Here is a 17,026-nt window from a genome sequence, read left to right as displayed (position 1 = left end):
TGTGGACTAAATGAGTTAATACAGTCAAGGGCCTAGAACAGCACCTGTCTCATAGGAAACACTCAATAAATGTCAGCCATGATTATTATCACTATTAATACAGCGCGTATCACATGGTACTGTAATTCTTGCTTTACCTTTCTGGCTCTTAGAGTAGACCCTGGACTCCTTACTGGCCATTCCCCGCATCCAGATAGTGCTTGTCAGGGAGTGGGTACTTTGATGAATGAATGAGTGATCACTGAACCCCATCTCTTCCTGATTTGAGTAAATTCAGAAACCAAGGGGAAGATAGAGTAAAATTCTCCCTGAGCTTGGATATCACATGGGGGAATGCGCTGAACACTCAGTTTTAGCCCCTGGATTGGTATCTTTCTTTTAAAGAATAGAATTCTCTGACCTATTTGCAGTTAAAATAGTCTGGCTTCATGGTGAAAAGTAATCCCAGGGGGACTAGTTGTGGTATTTTTTTAGTTCAGCAAAATGTCTCTGGACAACCTTCCCAAGTGGATTGAGGCCACGGACAGCCCACAATACCAGGCCTCTGGCAAACTCGCTCCCCAATCCTCTCTCAAAGGGGCCCGGCAGGGGAGATGGAAGGAGGCATTTCGGCTTCATTTACACTTAACTCATCAAAATGTCACTGGAAAGAGCGATTTGATGTCAAAGGCTTACGAGCCTTGGTTCTAAGCCTTCCAAAGCCCTTTTCTCTTTGAACCTAAATGTGCCATTCTGCCAACACGGTGTTGAATGCCAACAGGGTGGTTGGTTCTGAACTTTGAAGCCAGAGGAGGACTCTTCCTCTTCCCGAACGTGATTTGCAGCTGGGTCCCGAGGATGTGAAACGCAGTCTCTCCCCTTCCTGGTTACCAGTCCTCGGGGCTTAACCGACAAGAACGCCTCACCCACACTGGGGGAGAGAGGAAGGGGTCACAGAAACCATTGCCCGGCTCTTGCCCTTCACAGATGGAGTGCAAACCCTTCATAGGCCAGAGCCAGATCTGGGTACCAAGTCCTGGACACCCTCCAAATCCTCTGCCTAGGAGGACATCTCCAAAGTGAATGCCAATGGTGGCTGCGGGGACCCGAGGCTGCCATTGCAGCAGGTGAGGTCGTGTCCTGCCGCGGACTGGTGCCTGGGCTTGACCCTGCTTCTCCGCTTGCTGGCTGTGGGACACTGGGAGAATCATTTTGTACTTCTAAGTCTCCGGTGGCTTATCTCTACGATGGGGATAACGACATCTACTTCACGGCGCTGCTGTGAAACGGGTAAGGAGTGAATACTGGTGAAAGCGGTTTCGGATGGGAAGTCACTGCAGAATCTTGTGAAGCGTTATGGAGACAACAGCCCGGACGGATATGCCCCTGATGGCGCTGCTTCCCAGTTATCCGCCTTGGGAAGAAGTTCTCGCGCCTTGGCCAGGACTCCAAAACCCTTTCACAAATGCTCCACCCCCCACCCCGTGCTCGGCCCGGTCCTGACGGTCACCCAACCCTGACACTGCTCCAGCCTCGTGGCGGGCTCTGCGTCCTCCCCCCGTCCCCGCCCCCATTCTCAACTCTGGGCAGCTCTTGTCCATAGGGAGTTCATTTTGAACAACAGCCAACCTTTCTGCTCCACAGCTCCCTCTAGCGACAACCCCTTCTCCTGCTTTCCCATAAAAGCAAGGCTTCTTTACAGACCATTCATTCCTCCCAGGTTCGACCCCTGCCATCGTATCTCAATCCGGCCACCCACGAAACTGCTCTTGCCAGTGACTCCTGTATCGCTAACTTTCTGTACTTCCTTTCAAGGGGTGGAAAACGTCTTTACCCATTTTCTTTCCGGGGCCTTCGGCAGCCTCCCGAGCCTGTGTTTTCCTCCTGGGTGATTCCTTCCCCACTCGTGGCTTCAGCAGCCACCTCCGATTCACCGCGCACCCTAGCACCCACAGCATCAGGGTGCCGAGCCCACTGTAGCCAACTCCTTGCTGAATGCCTCTACCTGGATGTCCGAAAGGCATTTCACAGTTCCCCATTCCGAAGCTAACTTCGTCCTCCCTTTTCCTCGCAGACCTGATTTCCTTTTGAATTTTCCACCTCAACAACTGGCATTACCATCCACCCCGATGTCCAAGTTAGAAATCTAGGAGTCTTCTTATTGAAATACTTGTCTCTCGTGGTCCACTCTCATTTGGTCCCTGTGTCCTGGTGACTTCTGTATTAACATATACTATGACCCCATTTTCACTTGTGTAAAATACATATTCATTAAGAAATCAGAAGGGAAGGGGCACCTGTGACTCAATCAGTTGAATATCCGACTCTTGATTTTGGCTCAGGTCATGATCCCGGGGTTGTGGGATCGAGCCCCGCACTGGACTCTGCACTGAGTGTGGAGCCTGCTTAAGATTCTCTCTCTCAATCTCTCTCTCTCTCTCTCTCTCTCTCTCTCTCTCTCTCTCTCTCTCCCCCTCTGCCCCTCTCCCCCACTTGTGCGTGCTCTCTTGCTCTCTAAAATAAAATTATTTTTAAAAGAAAGCCAATTTAAAGGATTCACCATCTGACCACTGACAAGTAGCATCTATTATAAGCCTTTTAATGGCTTAACCAAAGAAGCAAGAGGCATCCAGACAAGGCATAAATGAGGTAGCCCCACGATCCAAAAGTTTACTCCTGAAATGAGTCTAAGAAAGCCGAGACCTTTGTTGCACAGGCAGGCTCCCCTGCCTCTGTCTTGTCCCACTCCTCCAGCCGTCCACACTCCACACTGGGGGCCCTTCGTCACGTGGGACCTTCATCAATGACCGCTGCCTGCTTCCTAGCCTCATCTCCCACCATGCTCTGCTTCAGGCATCCTAACCTAAAATGGAAATATCCATGCATCTTCAGCCTGGCAGCTCATGCTCCTTCCCTCCCGGCACGCTCTTTGCTCTCCATGTCCCTCCTGTGCCTGGCCAACCTCTCTTCGTCCTTAAAGACTCTGGTCAAACATGACCCCCTGCAGGTGTCTCTCCTACACGTCACCAGCAGAATCAGGAGCCGGTCCTTCAGCCCTCGGTCCATACCCTGCTCTTCCCCATCAATGCCTTTCTCACTTTTACCCAACTTTCACCCAACTATCTCCCATCAAAGAGAGACCCGGGAGCCGTCCACTCATCTTTGTATCTGAATACCTTGAACAATTTCAATTAACACTGTAAGTAAGTTTACTGGAGTGACACAGGAGGATCCCTGAGACTGTTCCTGGGGTACCTCCTTCTTCACACTACTTCACTCCACCCCTTCCCCTCCAAGTTCACCTCCATCAAGACAAACCATCACTGTGGGCAGGCCTGCTACGGGCTCATCCGGGAAGGATCTGACTGGGGCCAGACGAATCCAGATCCCCAAATAGATTCATCCCGCTCACCTCTGCGGCTCAGCCACAGGACCGGGGGGAGAGGCCACCCACCTGGTCCAGTTTATGTGAATCTACTTGTCACTCCAAGCACATTCCCACCTGTAATGGGATTTGTGCCAGAAGACATATTCCGATGATTTCCAAACAGATGCAGAACACATGCTTGAATGCTCTTCTGCAACTAATAGGCCATGTGTCCAAGCCCGAGAGCCTTGGATAAGCAGGTGATAATGGACGTGAACTCTGAGGCTCTCGAACACCCACTGGAGGTGGCCCACGCCTCTGTACTTCACTCCGTATCACTCAGACATGCGGGAAGCTGTTGTGCTCTTCAGACTGTCTACAGAAAGAGATTCCTTAGCCAAGGGCTATCGGCCCCTTGTGTGTGGGGTGTGATTCCCCTTTATATCTAGCCTCCGTCTCTCTTACTGCAGGCCAACCAGGCCTCATCTTGCTGGCTGTCCAGGGGAAGCGGGTGGGCAGCCTTGTCCATGCACACCCCGGGGGCCTCACCCTTTACACGGTCTCTTCCCCCAGATGTCACACGTGCCACGTGGGTGAGCAGCCCCCAAAGCCACAGGCGTGGACGGTGCGCACGGACGCACTGGCCCAGGACTGCTGCGCCCCCATGATGGAATCTCAGGCTTACCCCAGTGTGATGTTGTGAACAACTGTTTTCACTTGCAGCTGTTAACAGATGACGGGCTTAGTTTCCTTTTTTTTTTTTCCTATGGGGGAAGGCATTCTCCTTGAACAAGAGGGGGTCACGGAGACACAACCTGGTGTACCTCCAGGAGCCTAATAATAATCATTCCTGAGGGGTGCCTGGCTGCCTCAGTCCGTAGAGCATGTGACTCTTGATCTCAGGGTCGTGAGTTCAAGCCCCACGATGGGCTTTGAGCTTACTAAAAAAAAAAAAAATCACTCCTGGTCCAAACCAGCTAAGGCTCGCCTCCGGGCTCCCCCAGCGAGGTGGGGGACGGAGTCATGCTCAGTTTTACCCGTGGCCCCTGGATGGATGGCGCGACAGCAGCTGTGTCCTAACAATCCGTAGCACATTCTGTCACTGGACAAGGCCGCCGGCAGGAAGGGGGTCAGCTGCTCACACCCATCGGCTGCGGCTTGAATTAGGGGAGCTGTCACTGTTGATTCAGGATCTGACTTGTCTGAAGGCGGCCACGGGGTTTGGGGCACATGGGGAGGTGACACCCTGCGGGGTGAACCTCAGCCGAGGAGACTCAGCAGGTGCATTCTCCTCCCCATCGCTACGGGCTGTCCGGTGAGGCGGCACTTTCCTGGGTCTCTCTGAAGAGCGAACACTCAGCTGGGCTTGGAGCAGAGCTATGGCCAGCCCAGGGACGTACTCCTTTAGAAGGACGGACAGATGTCCTCTTGGCCTGCCACTCCCCTCCCCTCCCCCTCACTTCTGCTGCCTCGGAAGTGCACACCCTCAATTAGCATGGGAACTTCCCCCTTGGGCTCAGTTTTCCAGGGAGCCCTGACTTAAGGTAACTCCTATGCCTCCTATATGTCAAACCCTCTGTATGTGTGTGTTATTCCTCTGTATGTGTGTGTTATTTTATTATTATTTTTAGTTAATTTACTTTTTGAGAGAGAGACTGAGCAGGGGAGGGGCAGAGAGAGAGGGAAAGAGAGAGAATCTCAAGCAGGCTCAACACAGCACAGAGCCCGACACGGGGCTCGAACCCACGAACTGTGAGCTCATGACCTGAGCTGAAATCAAGAGTCAGACGCTTAACTGGCTGAGCCATCCCAGGCGCCCCCATGTGTGTGTGTTATTTTAGATCCTTAAAATTCTTCCCAATGAACACTGAAGGCTTGCAGAAGGGACAGAAAGGATAAAATAACTTGTCAAAGAACACACAGCCAGTAAGCGCATGGACTGAAACTTTAGCTTAGGTCTAACATCGGGATCTGTGCTCTCTCAGACCATGAGCGCTGAAGCCAGAGAGCCCAGGGCTTCAATGTGGACTCGGTACTTATTAGCTATGTGATCTCTGGCAGGTTACTTGACCTCTCTGACCCTCCCTTGCTTCGTCTGCAAAAGTGACAGATTTAGATGTGGTGAGCTCTGAGGTTTCCTTCCGTTGGGACATTCAAAGCCCTGCCGTTCCAGCCTCTGCAATGTTTCTGTACGACAGGATGGATCTTGGCTTTAGGACTAATGGAAACCTAGGGAACATCTTGGCAGACACATCTAATTGTTGAACCTGGGGAAGGTGGTGGTCCCAGCATCACCCGTTCCAGCCCAGAATCAATCCCAGTGGCATCCAGACAGCCTCTGGGCTGGGATGCTCTTCCCATCCTTCAGATACCAGCTCCAACGTCACTTCCCGAGGGAAGACTTCCCTCCCCTGCCCTCTCGCCTCTCGAGACTGGATCCCACTGCCCTCTGATACGTCCTCACGGCTCCTTCTACTTTTCTTCCCTTGCGCTAACGGTTTGAAATTCTATATGCATGTGATCCTTCATTAACATCTGTCTCTCGCTGGTAAGTTTCATGAGGGCAGTGTCTGCGTTTATGGGGTCCCCCCCACTGTATCTCCAACATCTGGAATAGCAGAAGGCATTCAATAAATATTTATTGAATTAATGGTTTAAGTAATTAACTAGTTGATATGAGTAGCTATGTCTAGATGAGACCAAAGCAGCAAGGGTTTGGACTTGAAAGCCAATCTGGGGTGAAGTTGAAGATCCCTGGCTGATTGCCTAAGTCATTCAGTGTGTAGCCGCGTGTCCTTGAGTCCCAGGCTCCTCCCCTCTCCCTGCCGGTCCATGTCATAGCTCATTAGGGGGCTGATAAGGGGACTGGCTGTATACTAACTCTGACATCCCTGAAGTCGCCCTACCAGTCACCAGGTAGGCCAAGGAGGGCTGAAGAAACGGACTCAAGGTGACCAAGTTTGCCGGTAAGAGAAGGAAAAGTCATGGCAGTTCAGCTTCCTGGGGTTTAACCACCGGGCTCCACCTCTGCAGTGAAATGCAAATAAAAAATCTGTTTTTTTTGGGGGGTGGGGGATGAGGGGTTGAAGCATGGGCACCATCAGCAGGGTGGGCTCGAATCTCAAAGATAGCAGACAGGGTCACCTTGGTGGCTCAGTCGGTTAAGCATCCGACTTCAGCTCAGGTCATGATCTCACGGCGTGTGAGTTCGAGCCCCGTGTTAGGCTCTGTGCCGACAGCTCAGAGCCTGGAGCCTGCTTCGGATTCTGTGTCTCCCTCTCTCTCTGCCCCTTTCCCGCTCACACTCTGTCTGTCTCTCTCTCAAAACTAAATAAAAACATTAAAAAAAATCAAGATAGCAGACAGCTCTCTGAGGAAATCTTCACCCCTATGCCCTGCCCCTGTGAAATGCTCCCTGGGCTCCCTAGGCCTTCTGTGGCCTTCTGTTGACCGGTCTGTCCTCTGTATGAGAGCCTCTCCTTGCCAGCAAGGCCTCACTTCTGAAACAGCTCACACTGGAGGGTTCAGAGTCTTGCTATGTACCCTGCCGGGTCACTGCAAATGCTGTCTATACAGCCAGGCAATCTCCTAAGCACCCCTTCTCCTCACCTCTTAAATAGCTTTTCATGCTCCTGTCTATACAAACCATCTCACCATGAGGCATCAAAGACTGCTTATTTAATACCCAACAGATATTTTTATCCTTGAAGACGATCATGGCAAAAATGTATCTTGTACCCCAAGCCTGGTACATATAAAGGGTTAAAATCGTATTAACTCAAGAGATAAAGGGCAGAGAAAAAAGAAGGAAGGGAAGAAAAGAAGAAAGCCAGGCAGAAGGGAAGAGCAGTGTGGAGGGAGGGAGCATGAAAAGGAAGGAGAGAAGGCGGGGCCCAGTTGGAAGGGTACCTTTCTTGGTGACATCAAAGTCCAGCTGTGGTGGGGTGCGGCGGTGAGAACAGCGCAGGCCCGGCTGTTACACAGATCTGGGTTCAAATCCCAGCCCTGTCTCATACTAACTATGTGGCTTCAGACAAGTCATTCAAGCCCTCTGAGCTTCAGATGGCTCATTTGTAAAGTGAGGATAACATCGAGCTAAAGGGTATGTTTAAAGAGGATTCAAGATAATGTATGTAAAACCCTTGCACGTTGGCATTCACTGGGAGGCTGCAGGGGCTCCTTCTGCACATGGAAAGCACAGAGAGGGAAAGGGCTTGGTTCAAGGTCGTGCTAGGAACCCAGGTCTGTGCTCTCTGCACTGAGTGCCCATCACCAGGACCCGGCCACAAAAACTCGGTTACGGAAATAGGGGCCGTGAAACAGTAACGACTTAATTAATTTGTACAGCTGTTAATAGTGTGTGCCAAGAAAACAAGAGATGTCCCCCAGGAAGAACTTTCTATATCCTTGCTCTAACCAAACAGATGACTGACATTCTACGATGCTCACCTGCATTTTAACCAACTCCCCACATTCACCCTGAAAATCCACAGCCTGTCCAAGTGCACCTTGGCTCGGGTCTGCAGAAGCACGTTACCGACAGCAGAGAGTAGTACGAGAAGTAATAACAAAATAGCCATAACCGTGACCATCTCCTCTGACGGTTGAACCTTTTCCCCCTGTTATTTTACCATGTCTCCCTTGACCGCCACTTCTCCAGTGTCAAAGTCAACTGATGTGGCGTGTTCTATTCTCCCAGGCCCACCCAAGCTCTGCCAGGGGGTGCTACCGAGCCGTAAAATCGTCAGAACGAACAGAAAGCACCAGGCGTATCCAGAAAACGGACCCCGAACCCAAACCTCAAATCCGTATTAATTGGTCAAGACCTCCATTACCTGTTACAGGTGCTGAACTGGGAGAGCCACAGGGCAGGGATCATGGCGGTCTGCATCACTAACGTTTACCGCCAGTGCCTGGCTCGGTGCCGGCACGGAAAAGATTTGTGCAAAAAAATGGACAAATACATGAAAAAGGCATGACTGCCTGAATACGTGGATGGTTCATGAGCATTCGGCAAACCTCATGCCCTTCAATTCCCCCTCCCCAGCCCACCCCCAAGTCTAGACCACCTGTTCTTTCCTTACCCTAGCGATCAGCTCCCCGACCATTCCCGTCCAGGTGCCATTGGCCTCAGGAACACCGTACACACCATCCCCGACCAGGCGGATCTTGTAGTTGAACCGGAGGATCTCTGCCAGCTCCTTGAGCATGTCCACACAGAAGCCCTCGTAGCGGTCATTGCCTTCCATCTCCTGGTGGTTCCCCTTCAGCATTAAATACGGGTTTTCCTGCAGCAAAACTGGGCAGCTGTCATTCTCATCTTAGCCCTGGTGTCTCAGCCACGAGGGATGGGGGTGCCGGGGCAGAGGTCGGGGAGGAGACGAGGTAGAGGGATGGAAGTGACTGGGGCGATGGGCTGCTCTGGAGGTGGCAATAAGCTCCCCTCCTGGCCTCAAGACACTTCTCTTACCAGGAACACACAAGGGTCTCAGTGCACAGAGGGTCAAGCTGAAGCTCCTCCCTCTGGTGCAAGGTCATCATTTGACCTCACCCCCTTCCCATCCCTTCTTTCTTTCCCTTCTGTTTGTTTATTCCACATGGACCTGTCACAGGGCATTATGAGATACTAGGATACTGACAATATAGCGGGTGAGGTAAGAACATGTACTGACCAAATGCAACCCAAGGCAGAGCAGGTCCAACCACGAGAGCTCTGGGAAGAGGGGTGGGTCTCTCTGGGGAAAACGTCCAGAGAAGTTTCCATGGGGGAGGTAAAACCCAAGCTGGGTTCCAGAGGGGGATGGAATACAGATGGAATAGTGTTAATGGAAGGCATCAGAGGCAGGGGAAAGGCAAGATCAAGGGCATAATCTTGAGTGCAAAGGAGCATGGCCTCTTTAGGGGACAACGGACCCTCCATTCAGTTGGAGCATGGCTTGTGTGCCCGGAGGATAAATTAGGGTCAGAGGGGCCTTGGGTGCCAGGGCAAGGTGGGTACACAGCCTACATACATAGTAGGGGAACATGGATGGTTTGAAAGACTTAAGGATTAAGAATATTAAATAATAAGAGAGAGCATCTTGGGGCTAGGGCAGACTCTCTCCTGATGTGAGATACTGAGTCCTGAGCCATAGTTTGGCTCAGGATAGAGCGCAGAGAGCTGGAAGAAACACAAAGAGGGCCAGGCTTGAGGGCAGGTGGGGTGTGGGGTACAGAGGGTAGGGGTCCTCAGACTACTGGAGCCTCGGTGGATGTCCAGAGGAAGGTGTCATCACGGGCATGGATGGTCTGGAAGGGAAGACGATTGGGGACGTGTTGAATTTGGGGTACCGGCAGGCTATCCCGGAGGAAACCCCTGACCGAATGCTTAAAATGTGGACTGAGGGCAAGACCGGGGCAGGGACTGGGAGGCCTCTGTACAGAATGGATGGCTGAAGCTGCAGGAAATGTGAGGCCATCGGCGGGGGAAGACATGAGGGAGGACAGAAGGGGGACAAGAGGACAAGGCCCTGATCTTAGACAGTGGGAAAATGAAGAGCAGCCATAGAAGATAAAGCAGAAGCAACCAGAAAAGTTGAAAATCAGGAGAATGGGGCCATGAGAGCCAAGGACCAAGGAGGTTCAGGAAGGAGGGTGCACACGTTCCCCTGCAGAGATGAAGCAGGGCTGTGAAGGGGGCCCCTGGCCAGGTGTTGCTGGCAACCCTCCCACGGCAGGTGCAGCGGGGCGGCAGGACTCCACAGGAATGGGGAGTGAATGCAAGGTGCATGAGAAAGAAGGTACCGGAACTTTGAGAAGTCAGGAGATAAAGGCAGGCAGGCACACGGCCTCTCCACCCACCTTCTACTGGCCTCGTCTCTCCTCCAGCCTCGGTTGCCCCATCTGCAAACCACTGGGCTGGAGGATTCCCCGAGGGCCCACCAACACCACGACTTACAATCCCCCAAGCTGGAGGCAGCTGGAGGGGCAGCAGGGTGTGGGCAAGGGGGTGGCGATGGTATCTGAGGATGGGAGAGGCCAGGGTGTATTTGCAGGTAGAAAGGAAGAATCCCATGAGAAGGAGAGATCAGAGAAGGAAGAGAGGCGCTAGCTGGTGCAGTGAGGTCCTGGGGCCAAGTGGAAAGAGACAGGGCCAAGGCGGCAAAGAAGCTGGGAAGGAGGCCTGTAGGTGAGGTGGAGACATGGACGTGGACACAGAGAGGAGGGGAAGGGACAGAGGTGAGGGAATCCGTGCCAGGCCCCAGAGTCACGTTGGGGGCGGGACTGAAGGCTTGGTGTGCAAAGGGCTTAGCAGAACTGCTCAGGGGATATGACAAGGAAGGGGTAAGACGTGGGCCCAGGGAGTACCAAGACCCAGAGGAAGTCGGGAGGCTGACCGTTGATGGGTAGCTGTGAGTGGGGATGGTGAGGACGACCGGGCTTGGGACCCGCACGAGATGAGATGGCTGAGCATCAAGGTGGAGATCGTGCTAGAAGCTAAGAGACACAAGTGCTGAGACACTGGTTTGCTGAGCTCAAGTCAGAAGGGGCTTCAGGGTTGGGGAGGGCTGAGAGTCGACAGCCCAGAAGTCATGAGGGGAGGGTACAGGAGGGTGATTTTGTGAGCGTGAAGTAGGAGAGAAGAAGGCAGAAGGCTGTTTGTCAGGGAGAGGGAGCTCTGTGTCGAAGGTGGCCTGGTTCTGTTTCATGGCCAAGTTCACTGCCATGTCCATGAGGTGGGCCAGTCTCCTGTCTTCCACACCTGCTGTCCTCCACTCAAGGGTTTCTCTCTGCCCCAGCTGCTCTCCCTCCCTTTCTCCCGCCTAACCTAACTCACCTCTGTCCTTGGGGGTCCCATCGCCTCCTCTGATGCCAACTCATTTCTCAGAACTCTCACTGCCTCACATGGCCCAGTCGTCCTCTAGGCCATGCTCCCAGGTAAAATGTAAGTGGGGCCTGGACGGACTCTTCCCCTTCTCTGGTACCCCTATCTGGCTCCGGCACCAGGCCCTTGTGGACTGAGTGAATGCACAGGGTTTGGCTGGGGGTTCCAGCCCTGGGTTGGCAACATCCCAGGCTACCTTTACTTATCCCAGGGAGTACCATGAAATTCTTTTCCCAGAAACATTCTACTCTCAACTTAACGCTCACGGGCACGTTCATAGTAAACATACAAAAGGCCAATCTTGGGGGCGCCTGGATGGCTCAGTCAGTTAAGCATCCCACTTCAGCTCAGGTCACGATCTCATGGTTTGTGAGTTCGAGCCCTGCATTGAGCTCTACACAGAGGGTGTAGATCCTGCTTGGGATTCTGTCTTTCCTTCTTTCTCTCTCTGTCCCTCCCCTGCTTGCGCGCACTCTCTCTCTCTCTCGAAAACAAAATAAACATCCAAAAAAAAAAAAGCCGATTTTGGAGGGAGGAAACGTGGGAAAGCCAAACTGTCAGGAAGGTTGGGGCTCCCCAGCACTTTGAAAAATGTAGGGGCCGAGTGCTGGCTTGGAGCCGGAGCCCCTCTGTGCTGGCATGAGGGTTGGGAGAAGGGAAAGGGGAACACAGGCAAAATGTTCAACTCAGGGTAAGCGCTCAAGGAGTTAAGAGCTACGGCTAATTCTGTGTGTGTGCTATTAACCAATAAATCATTCACATGTCCCAAGTGTACCCGGACAGGAACAGGAGACGACAGGGATATGTGCTGAGTGTTAAGGGGTGAGTCATTCAGGATTACTGTTTGCCAAGGATAACCCACAAATGGTCACCGGGGACTAAATTAAGATAATCGTTCCTCGTGAGAGTTGTAGCAGCCATCTTAGACACACAGGCACAAGAAAAGACGTGTGTCCGGATCATACTTACCATGTTGTTAAACGTCACCCGACACCAAAGTGCCCTGCTGTCACAGTTGATGAACACACGTGTGCATATGTGAACCACATGCGCGCGTGCGCACACACACAGAGTCAGATTGACTTTCCCCATCTGGAAACACACCCCTGTGGTCTCCGTGTCCCCGTGGGTCTGTGCCAAAGCTCTCAGCACCGTCCAATTCCAGCCCCTGAGAGGCAGGAAGTACAACCCAGCAATGTCCCCATCTCCCTCTCAAACTCGCGTTGGCTTTTAAGGGACATCCTTCTACCCTGTAGGAAGGAACTCCTTTATTCAAATTCTAATCGCCGAGCTCCTACTTTGCATCAGGAACCCCAATCTTCGAGGAGTTCCCATTCTAGAAGGGGATATAGAGTGTAAACAACAATGTCTGATAGGAGAAATGCCACCACGGAGGTGTGGGCAAAATGCTAGAGACAGGGGAGGGCAGGAGTCAGGTTAGGGAAGATTTCACGGAGGAAGTGACATCTGAAGAGAGGTCCGAAGGGTGGGTGCAGAGGCATTTCCAGTTGGAAATGGGATTTCGGGGGAAGGGTATTCTGGGCTGAGGGAACAGCAGGGGCAGAGGCAGGGAAGGGCATGATACAGTGAGGAAGTGTCGTGCAGTCTGGTACTGCTAGATCCCAAGTTGCGTGGAGAGGAAGCAGGTAGGGCAGGCTGGGCTTGATTAGGAGGGGTTTCTACTCGGAGTGCAGGGGTGGAGGGTCCTGGGCAGTGCTGAAGGATTGTAAGTGACGAAATAACAGCATAATTCTGATTTCAGAAAGACCACGCTGACAGAGGGGCAGGGAGTATGGGGAGGTAGACTGAGAAATTGAGAAGGGAGCCTCTCAGGACGTCGTGCTCAGGTGAAAGAGGTAAATGGGCCTCAGTGAGAGCACGGGCTTTGGGGACGGACAGCATGGGACTCCAGAAGCCTGCGGGCGGGAGGTCCCAACAGTGATGCTGTGTGCTGACCCCCCCCCCCCCCCCCCCCGCCTTGGCCAGGACCGCGGCTCACCACTGCCCAGCTCAGCCAGGCTCTAGGAGCCCTCAGGGGCTGTGGTGATACCACCACTCTCCAGTCTTTCTGGCATTTCCAGGTTGGTTCAGAGAGGCTAAAGCTGGAGCTGACAGTGGGGAGTGACCAACAGTCTGGGAGCTGGAACTGCTCTCTCCATCCTTCGCTCCAATCGTTTCCTCCTTCCGCCTGGAATATTCCTTCCCGGACAGCCACCTGGCTCTCGCCTCTCCCCGTCAGGTCTCTGCTCAGATTTCCCCGGCTCAATGGGTCCAAACTGACGCCTGTGATCTCAGCTCTGTCTATTCCTGGGTACCCACAACAGCACCCAGCATAGTGTCCCCCAAATATTCACTGAAAAAGCGAATGAAAATATTCAGTGACTCTGTGTCTCACATGAAGGGAACACTCAACAGTGTGGCATTCAAGTTCCTAAGCACCATAGCCCGTTTTCCGGCCTCCTGTTCCCTCCTCCACCAATGCCCATTTCCTGGAAAACCGGCCCTTTTCAGCATTTCCTAAATGCCCACAGTGCTGTCCTTCATTCACCTCTCCCTCCCCATCTCTCCCTGTCTTTTGGAGCCTGTCTTCTGTGTCCCTTCTTCTCCGGGGGGCTTTGCTAACCTTCCTGATGGCATGGGAACCCCTTCCTCCTTCAACCCCCATAGGGCTAGCTGTGCACCTTTTTCCTGCCTTTTACCCCAGTCTGCCCGCAGATCAAAAATTCTAGTCTAGGGTTCCTGTGCCCCAGGAGTTCATGAATGAAGTGATGGGGGTCCCTGAGCTGTTTCATTATCTCAGAAAGCCTAAAGAAACAGACGCATTTGCAGACCTTGCGCATGTAGCAGCGATAAGGCTGAGCAGACTACCCAGCGCATCGAGTCTCTGCTTTGGGCTGGACTTATGTCAGTGTGGCAGCATTGGTTATCTCCTGCTGATAAGATACTGTGCCAGGCAGGGAAATATGCTTTTGATTAGTCAAAAGCGGAGAGTGAGGGGAGAGAAACAAACTAATTATTGCTTAATATATGCAGTTGGTTTAACGGATACATCTTTTAAAACACGAGATCGTCACGGGGGAAGAGGCCGACCTTGGCCGTGAATGCACTTGACCCAGGCCACCTACTAAATTATGACCTCTTTGAGGCTAGAGACCGAGTCTTCTTCATCTTCGTGTCTCCAGGAATGAACACGGTGCCTGATCCATGGGGAGAAGGGTTTGGTAATTGTTGAGGAGAATTGAATCAAATAAAAAAGGCAGATGGTCCCTTGCTCTATAGATTGAGAACTTTCTTTTGACCATCTGGAAATGAAGAAACAGGCCATAAAAACCCCCTGGAATTCAGATGTCCACTGCAGGGGGGCATCTGGTACACAGTAGGCACCAAGCAAAGTAGGCTGCCGTGAAAGAGTAGGGGCCACCCCGGTGGACCGGATCCAGCCCCCTGCTGGGCTTCTCGGTCATAAGGTTCCCTTCCCCGGGCCATGCACAGCACCCTGGCCGTCAGGGTGCCCCTGGAAGAGGTATGCACAAACTGTGGTGTCTCTTTACCCCATCGCTCTTCCCCAGCTGCTCTGGAACTCATCAAATATCATTTCCATATGAAACAGCAACTCGAGTTTAATTACACTGTCATAAATTGGCCTCGGTGCTGTGATTAGAGCGCCCGTCTTGTGTTCACTGGGACCCCGGGAGCTCCTGGAGCTGGAAGAGGCACCGTGGGGAGCTGCAGCTGGGAGGCCCAGGACCACCCCGCTTACCAGGATGGTGGTGACAACCAGGGTGGTGTTGAAGAGACTGTCGGAGATGTTGGAGGCGTAGAGGCGGCTGTCCATGCTGAGGCCATCAGCCACGTGCCACTGGCCAATCTGAGGAGACAAAGGAGAGAGGGCTGGGAAGAAATGGGGAAAGGAGGCGGCTGGGGAGAGCGGGGTTGCTGAGGTCACGCAGGCCTCCAGGGTTGAGAAGCAGCAGAGAGGCCAGTCCCCTGCCTTCGGCTGGGCTATATGTAAGGCACAGAAGGAGGCAGGGATATGGAGCATGGACAAGAGGGGCGGGATTAGGGCAGGGTTACCGTTCCATAGGGTTGACGGGGTCAGGGAAGGTGGAGGAGGGATCTGAGAGGGGACAGGAAGATAGGGGCAAAGACCTAGGAGAGGTAGAGGAGGAAAGCAGAGAAACAAATCAGGAACCGAATGCAGTTCGGCGACATTCTCTCAGACAGAAGGGAAGGGACCAAGTGGATCACATTATGTTGTGGCAGGCATGAGCCACAAAGCTCCTTCGCTTCAGCCTTTCCTTTCCGTGATTCTGATTATCCAGATAAGAATCAGAATGGTATACCGGACAGAAGTGACATCGCACTAGGTCCTTCAGTGAACGTCGCTGAGGGTTCAACGAGTGAACGAACCCGGAGAGGAAAGAGCTGGGTTCTTGCCCTGGTCGGTTCACTTGCTGGCTGTGAGAACCCGGGCAAGCTGCTTAGATCTTTCTGAGCCTCAGTTTCCCCAGCTATCAACGGGGGTGGTAACGTGTGCCTTGCCTTCTTCTCCGAGCCAACCAAGACCACGGATGCTCCAGTTTGAGGCTAGGTTATTCAGCCAGGCCCAGGAGCATGCACCTCAAATGCATAACCTCCCCCCAAAATTACTGAACCTCTCTGAGCGTGTCTCCTCATCTACAAAACGGGAATAATAGCAAACCTTCCCTGGGTCATAATCAGAACGTATTTAGCCTGACACTATTTTCCTCCCTCTTCCCCGTTGCCTTCACTTCTAGGGGGAAAAGTACACAACTTACCCAGCTCTCCGTTCTAGAAAGTCATCTACACCTAAGCTCAACATCACTGGGTTTTCAGATGGTTTGTTTTCTCAGCGGAACCCTTTTTATAAATACGTATGTGTGCGTGTGTGCACACGCATGTGTGTAAATACCAATATATTTCTACTAGCTGAAGCCCCTGGCAAATCATGTCTGTTGCTGAGTGTCCGAAGTGGGCGGCCAGGAGACGTGGCTGACAGCTGGCTGGAAACCCAATGAAACGCACACATCTATCTCTGCCAGGCACCTCCAGGCACCAGCAGCAGCTTCCCTGGAAAACCGTCACAAGTTCCATGGATGCCATGTGGCTCTGCTCACCAGAGCTGGGCTCTGGGTTCCCCTTGGGGAAAACTGAACAACAACGAAGACGCATCTCACCCTTGGTCCCCACCCCCTCCCACTTCGTAGGGCCAGAGGGTTGAGGGTCTTGGGGAACAGTAATCACCCCTCTGACATCCTGGCCTGGAGCTTGAAGAGGGGAAGGCCAAGCCACAGGACCGATGGTGTCCACGGGTGAGCCTTTCACCTGCCAAAGGGGAGATGACCCAGATGACCTCAAAACTCCTCTCCAAGACTCTGTGAGGATGCCACTTGAAGAGGGGGTGGGCAGCTTTCTCCGCCTCCGCACGGGCAGAAGGGTCCTGGACATACGCATATTCATTTCTAGTTTACAAGCAGCGTCTCGTGCACGTCCACACGGGAGGTCCCATTTGACAGATAAAGAAACTGACATTGAAATAAAAGAGCCTCCCCAACTTGTCCTGGGGCCACCTCACCCACTGGCTGAGAGGCCTGAGCTTCAGCCCCAGGCGCGTCTTCCCAAGGAAGCCTCTGTGGCCGTCCTGCCTGGCTCTTCCAATGCCCTACTGCACGTTTCTGCTTGCCTGTCTTCCCCACCAGCCCGTGTGGGGCTTGGCCAGTTTACGCTCATGCCCCAGCATCTCGCTTAGGGGCTGGTACTTGGAAGCAGGGGAAGCCATCATCTCATGTCAGCAG

At 52.8% G+C, this 17,026-nt stretch overlaps 1 protein-coding gene across 2 annotated transcripts in view; it reads right to left on the bottom strand.

The window, feature by feature from the left end:
- GRIK4 (glutamate ionotropic receptor kainate type subunit 4) overlaps positions 1 to 17,026 on the bottom strand; it is a 351,626-nt gene that overhangs the window by 68,578 nt on the left and 266,022 nt on the right. For both annotated transcript variants that reach the window (XM_042904208.1, XM_042904207.1), the window contains 2 exons: positions 14,971 to 15,078; positions 8,431 to 8,634 (listed from right to left, as the gene is read on the bottom strand). In XM_042904208.1, the coding sequence (XP_042760142.1) occupies positions 8,431 to 8,634; positions 14,971 to 15,078 (312 nt within the window). The remainder of the gene's footprint in view (positions 1 to 8,430; positions 8,635 to 14,970; positions 15,079 to 17,026) is intronic.

The sequence above is a fragment of the Panthera leo genome, chromosome D1 (assembly GCF_018350215.1).
Source record: "Panthera leo isolate Ple1 chromosome D1, P.leo_Ple1_pat1.1, whole genome shotgun sequence".
In the NCBI taxonomy this organism is placed as follows: domain Eukaryota; kingdom Metazoa; phylum Chordata; class Mammalia; order Carnivora; family Felidae; genus Panthera; species Panthera leo.
The sequence above is the reverse complement of the archived record's forward strand: the minus strand, read 5'-3'. Positions and strand labels throughout refer to the sequence as shown.